Here is a 7,366-nt window from a genome sequence, read left to right as displayed (position 1 = left end):
GTTAAAAAGTGGCAATCTTTTTTTAAGTGGAAAAGATTTCCTATGCTATTTTAAGAAAATTCAAGGACTCAAAGGTACAGCACAAGTACAAATAATGGCAGGGTATCTAAGAGATAGTACTAAGTTATAAAAAGTAAGGTGCAGGCCAGGCATGGTGGCTTACACCTGTAATCCTAGCATTCTGGGAGGCTGAGGAGGGTGGATACCTTGAGCTCAGGAGCTCGAGACCAGTTTGAACAACCGGCGGATGCCATCTCTATTAAAAATGAAAAACTGAGGCAAGAGCCCAAGAGTTTGAAATTGTTGTGTGCTATCTGCCAAGGGCAACAAATTGAGACTGTCTCAAAAAAAACAAAGCAGAAAGTTCATAGAAAAAATATGCTTCTCTATGTGAATATTTTATACAGACATCTGGATTAAATTACAAATAAATGCTCCATTGGGAGGAGAACTAGGAGATTGGGGGTTAGACATGTAAGAGAGACTTTTACTCCACACTATTTTATACTGTTTCCAACTTCAAAAATATGTGCACCTATTACTTTAAAAATATTAAAACACCATAAAACATAAAAGCAAAATATTAATGATCGCTTTGAAGGTCTATTTTTTCCAAGGAGAAATCTTTTTGCAAAGCACTCTTAAGACACCTAAATTATGTTTGGCCCTATCTAAGCTGCAATATGCCATTTTAGAGAAATTTAACAGAGTCAAAACATCTTTCTGAAATTATCTTTTCATATAGTCAGATAACATTAATAGCAGAGCAATAATAATTCAAACATTTTCTTTTTTTTACACAAGCTCACAAATTCTAATGCATCCTACACGTTACTGCCAGATTAATCTTCCCAAAACAATGTTTTACTCACTGCCCTACTCAAAACCTCTCTTCAGTGACTCTCAATGCTTAGAGCGAAGAATCTTCCAGTTTCCTTAATTTAGAAACAAGATTTCTAGTATGATTTTGTAGGACTCTCCTAAACAGGGATAAACATTAGTTGGACTTATAATTTCCTCAAAAAGGTCTTGCCTTTTTTGCATTTGGGCCTTTGCCCAAGTTGTTTGTTTATATATACCCCACCTTCTTCATCAATTGTCATTTTACCCATATTCCAAGACTCATCTTAATAATATTTCCTCCATGATATCTCCCTCTTCAAGTGTTCTATCCCTAACTGGATCTTACTACTACCATATTAATCTATGATTATTTTTATGCTTTATCTTACTTTCCTACTTCACAGGTTTTAGGTTCACATGGGGTAAAAACTATCTTATTTACCAGAGCATTATGTTTGCGCTGCACAATTGCAGAGAAGATTTAATACATAAATATGATTGGGAGAAGTTAAAAACAAAGAATTGACAACTTCATTGATGTTAAAGTCTAAGTAATTGATAATAGAGCCTTTCCTCATTTTGACAAAATACAAAAGACAAAAGTAGACTAATAGGGGAGAACATAAGAACGGAAGGTTGAAACATGGCAATTTTTATTTTTACAATTTTTCCCAAATTTATTCTACTGATATGTAGTGTAGTGATGGATATATAAACCTGAATACATGGAAGCAGTTGTGTTTACTAAATGAGTAAGAAACAGTTGTTTTAAAAGAGAATTATTTGACATTGCAAATAATACTTCAATAATATGTATACAAGTATTTCTATAAGAAAAAAAGAGAAAATTCTACGTCTTGAAATTTTGATACAGAAATCCTTATAGATCAGATTTTTTTCTCTGAAAACTATGTGACCTTTCATATTGCTACTTTTCCTTAGTTGTCAAGATATAAACTTGGCCCTCAATTGCAAGAGTCATACTAACACAGATTTGAAATATAATCCCTCTACTTCCCACCTTCGGATTCTATGCACTTTTCCTTAACCCGTTTTGGAAGAAGATAGGTTGCCAATTATTATAAATTATCTTATTTTGCAGATAAAAATTCACTAGTATTTTTCCCAACTCAGGTAATTGTATCACATTCCAATTAAATATCTGGCCAAATACCTACTGGGAGATAAAGGCAAGAGGTGTTGTCACATTTTATGTTACTGTTAAAAATATTCAGTAGGTTCATTCATTCATCTCTTAAACAAGTATCTATCAAAGGCCCAGGATAGGATATATATGCATGGCCTTCTTCTATTCACTGGAAATAAATTGGTATTTAAAACAGTCTTGCCCTCCTAGAGCTAAATATTCAATGAAAGTGACAGATAAACTAATAAACATTTATTCAATAGAACAAAAAATAGTGATAAATGGTATGAAGGGAAAAGGCTAGTGCAAGAAGAGTGACTTGGTGGTAGGAAAACCCAAAGCTTAAGTATAAATAAAATCAGAGAGTGAGCCATGCAAATTGTTGGGTGGATGAACTTGCCAAGAAGAGAGTACAATTAGAGCAAGACATAAAGCTGTGAAAACAGAATGCTGACCATGTTTGAGGTCAAGTAGAGCACGTGGCTGGAGCACAGTGAGTAAAAGGAAAAATGGTAGCAAATGAAGCAGAAGGAACCAGGGGATAAATCTTATATATCTCTGCAGATCCTGAAAAGATTTATTTTGTTCATAGTGCGAAGCTATTGAACAGTTTTATGGAGGCGGATAGTGAGATCCGTCGGCTTGCTGTGTGAAAACTGTAGGCAAGCTAGAGTGGAAGTGAGAGAACTATTTGGAGAAGAATGCGATTGTCCAGGAAAGGGATAATGGTGGCTTGGACTCGGGAGGTAGATCTTGAAGACAGGGATAAAACGATCAAAGGATGATGATACTGAGTTTTGTGGCAGGTGGATGGTTGTGCCATTCAATAAACCGGGAAAAAAGAATAGTACAGTTTTAGAGGAAAAAAAAAATCAGTTGTTCTGTTTAAGATTGTTGCGAGATGACCAACTGGAAATGTACAAATGTCCCAATGTCTGTACATTGGGAGCTGAAAGAATAGTTTCAGGACAGATATAAGTTTGAGAACCATTAACATAGAGATGGTACTTTAAGCCACTAGACTGGATGAAATCACCTAAGAGGAAAATATACAGAGAAAGGAGGTTCAGGGAACAAAAATGAGTTAATTGTATAAAATAAATGACATCTGCAAAACTAAATAAAATACATAAATGTATGGAGTGAGCTGGATGCTTACTGATTAATACAGACAAACTCTAGCGTCTAATAGAAGAGTGAAGAAAGGGAAATCAAACTTAGAGCTATGGCTCAATTTTCTCTGACACATTGTACATATAATGTCACTGTTAATCTACATGCTCCTCTTATCCTTCTTATATAATCATCCTGAAAGTGTAAAATGTTTGCCAATTTATCTTATCCCTACATCTTACAAAATGAAAATTTATCACATTTACACAAGAAATCTAATTAACTCTCTTGCAGGTAGGTGAAATCATCTGTATGTAACTGAGTCTCTGCCAAGATTTTTTGAGGAGAGGTGGCTATATCAACATAGCATTTCTATAAATTTTATTATTTCTTTCTTTCTTTCTTTCTTTTTTTTGAGACAGTCTGTCTCACTATGTCACTCTCAGTAGAGTGCCATGGCATCACAGCTCACAGCAACCTTAAAATTTGGGCTCTTGCCTCAGTCTCCCAAGTAGCTGGGACTACAGGCACCTGCCACAATGCTGGCTATCTTTATTTCTTAATCCAGGGGTCCTCAAACTTTTTAAACAGGGGGCCAGTTCACTGTCCCTCAGATCATTGGAGGGCGACTGCGGGCCTTGGGATGAGTCAGCTGCTAAGCAGGACAGGCAGCAGTGGCAAAAACACCCAGCGGTCGGATAAATGTCCCAGGCGGGCCGCAGTTTGAGGACGCAATTTTTATGTTTATCCAGTAATCTTATTTTCTACATATAGGTTTTAATGTCAATTCATGATTTGGTTCAAACTTGAGGGTAGTACTTTACATAAAAAAATAACTTCACCAGAAAAAGCTATAAAAAAGTAGAAAAATATTTTACACCTACGGTGAATCTTACAAGGGTTCATGTGAAATTTACTAAGTGTAGAATATAAATGTCTTAACAGAATAATTAAGAAAATGCTGTGAAGGCTATGTTAACCAGCATGATGAAAATATTTCAAATTGTATATAAAATCAGCACATTATACCCCATGATTGCACAGTCATGATTTAATAAAAAAAAAAAGTAGAAAAATACTATGCAATTTTTATTCACAAATGTTCTATTCCCTATAAACATATCCCTTTTGAGCTGTATTTCCTTTAAACAGCATAAAATTCTTTACAAAGATGATTATAGTAAGAACAGTTTCATATATAAATGTTTGTATATATATAATCCTCATTTTTTAGATGCTACCTAGATGTGTCAGCATATGCATGCTGTGAACAGCATATTTTAACAATGGTAATCACTCTATAATTCACCAGGTATCTAAAATATAACAGAATGGCTATCTTAGTTTGATTTTACCATGTATTAAATAAATGAATGGGAATTATTTTCTAACAACATGAGGGTTGTCCAGAAAGTAACCAGCCATGCATGCCTCTAATTTTCATAGTACATAGCTAGATACTTTCTGGACAGCTCTCATAAATGTTACTTTGGAGTAGAAATATTTAGTAACTGCTTAATGACTTGGGGGAAAACAACAGTAATAGGAAGTATTTCATACCTGCTTTATGGCGGTTACTGTTATCACAAAGAATAAAGGAAGCCCACTGGTAATTGGACTGGTAGGTGTATCAATCATAAGCTAGATTTAAAAAAAAAAAAGAACACAGAGTCTTATATTTTTATATTATACACGTCACACTACTAATATCTAAAATCTAATACTATTAGGCAATAGCCATAATTTTAGTTCACGATTTCACTTTGTTGGCTATTAAATGGGGTTGGTAGAATACTTAAATCTATTGGCTAGTCACACAGGTTTCTAGAGTGAATTCAGTCACTCTGCTGGCTTAACCTATGGCATCCTTAAGGTTTTCCTCAATCTAGACCCAGGAGTGGAACGACAGCTGCTCAGATCACATTCTTTGCACATAATAATAAATGCTGAAATTTGTCAGCAATTTTTGCCCTGGGATTCAAAATAAACTCACCTCAGTAGTAGGGGAAAAAGAACTAGAAATGGTACCATAGAAAGGCTTTTTTCTACAGGTGAAGCCCTTTTTCTTACATCCAGCAGAGCCAGAGGGGGACAGCTAGGAAAACGATGCTACAATTATGATTTAAATCATACAACTAAGGTTTCAACAAACTGCTGGAGAAATAAATATTTGAAGTAATTCTATGTGGCTAGTTAGTACATAGCTCTAGTGAGGTATTAATGTTCCTTTACTCTGATAGGTTAATTAAATTTGTTCTTTTCCATAGACAAGGTGAATTCCTGATTTCAGGCAGTATTTTCACAATTGCAGGCATGTTATGTAGATATGGTTAACATAAATTTCTTGCTTTTCCAAGAAAATCAAGATGATGTTCTATTGACAGAAAATAAGAAGTTCCTTGTTGGTCATAAAGAAAAGCAATTTTATAAAAAAGCAAATATTTCCTAAAGTTCTAAAATGATCACCTGACAAGTTTTAATTTTTCTTTTAAAACTGCAGGTTCTACTAGGAGAAAAGTGTGGAGCCTATACAAAAATTCAGTGCCACAATGAAATAAGCTGCTAAAGTTGTATGAGATTAATAACTTCTTAAAGGAAAGGTGACAATCACTATTTTTAAAATCTTGACTTATAATTAAGTTTCACAGGCTGTTCCTTTGATATTTTGATATCAATATTAAAGCACAATGTGAAAATTAAGAAACTGCCAAATGGTCTATATTGAATATAAACTTAAGTTAAGACAATGGTCTCTTGAATATAAATTATATATAATCGTGAGGATGTTCAAAAATTAAAATTCTTTTAAAATGTTTAAGTTAATAAAAAATTAAAATAAAAGCCAAAGAAAACTATACTTTGAACAAAGATGATTCCATGGGGGGAAATATACCAAAAATATTCACTGTATTTTAAAAGCCAAAATATTTATGTTCCGAGGCAGAGCATCTGAAAGATGACAGGTTATATTCCTGGCTTAGATTATGGTTAATTTAAATACTACAGCATATTAGCATAATTAACATTAAAACTCATAGGTTACGTTTTAGAAATCTAGATGTAATTTAGATTACTGCATTCACTGAATACAATGGTGAAGTTTTGCATAAAAAATGGTCACAGCATCAAACAATTAAGAACACAGTATAATTTTTCCCTGTACTAAGACATATTTTTAGACATCATGTTTACAACTTTAACAGTCTATTGAGTGATAAAGCTTACCTGAACCAAAAATATAATAAGAAAATAAAAATTTGCCACTCTTCTGAATTGCTCAAATAAATTTTTTGGAACAAAATTCCACACAGTATACTAAAAAGAAAAAGGAGAGATCAATGAATTAACATTGAAAAATAATCTATACATTATATAGATGTAATACTAAGAAAAGTAAAATCCGATTTATTAAGCTATTAAATAAAATTATGTACTTGTGCTTGCTACAAAAACTATCTGGTTTCTAGAGTTCAAGACTTTTAGTCTACTTTCCTTTTTCTTTTACTATTTATTGGCAATTTTAATATAATTTTTAAAAATGAGATAACTGGAACTTATCGATTTTGCTATTAAATTCTTAATGTTTTAGAAGTTGGAGAAAACAGATCTAAAACAGCATCTTAATAATTTATTTTAGACTTGGTTATATAATACAAATTAAACCTAATGCTGAAGGTAAGAGTTGACAAAAATGCTAACAGTGGATACAACTTATTTTATATCGTATTTAGTTCTGTCAGAAAAAGAAGAAATAATTTATTCTTTGTTTAGTATGAAATACGGAAAAATATCTAGAATGTTAAAGAAATAAAAATGCTTTAGATGGGTGGTGCCTGTGGCTCAAAGGGGTGGGGCGCTGGCCCCATGTGCTGGAGGTGACGGGTTCAAGCCCAGCCCTGGCCAAAAACTGTAAAAAAAAAAAAAAATGTTTTAGGTAAGTAATCACTGAGATCACTTACCTAAAATGTCATAAAGAATCTAAAAATCGGGGCAGCGCCTGCGGCTCAAAGGAGTAGGGCGCTGGCCCCATATGCCAGAAGTGGCGGGTTCAAACCCAACCCTGGCCAAAAAAAACCTGTAAAATAAAATAAAATAAAGTTACAATTAAAAAAAAAAGAATCTAAAAATCCCTAATCCTATGCTTACATTAATCCAAAAATTTTTAAAAGGAATCTAAAAATCTGTCACAATGTCAATTTAAAAAGGTAAGACAAGCCAGGCACGTTGGCTCACACCTGTAATCCTAGCACTCTGAGAGGCTGA

The 7,366-nt window shown here is 33.4% G+C and overlaps 1 protein-coding gene across 1 annotated transcript in view; it reads right to left on the bottom strand.

The window, feature by feature from the left end:
- Window positions 1-7,366, bottom strand: part of ATP11B (ATPase phospholipid transporting 11B (putative)) — a 122,190-nt gene that overhangs the window by 81,969 nt on the left and 32,855 nt on the right. The window contains exons 3-4 of the mRNA XM_023519262.1: window positions 6,329-6,418; window positions 4,664-4,744 (exon numbers count right to left, since the gene is read on the bottom strand). Of these exons, the coding sequence (XP_023375030.1) occupies window positions 4,664-4,744; window positions 6,329-6,418 (171 nt within the window). The remainder of the gene's footprint in view (window positions 1-4,663; window positions 4,745-6,328; window positions 6,419-7,366) is intronic.

The sequence above is a fragment of the Otolemur garnettii genome, unplaced genomic scaffold, assembly GCF_000181295.1.
Source record: "Otolemur garnettii isolate 467f Iridium unplaced genomic scaffold, OtoGar3 scaffold00166, whole genome shotgun sequence".
NCBI classification, from domain to species: Eukaryota; Metazoa; Chordata; class Mammalia; order Primates; family Galagidae; genus Otolemur; species Otolemur garnettii.
The sequence above is the reverse complement of the archived record's forward strand: the minus strand, read 5'-3'. Positions and strand labels throughout refer to the sequence as shown.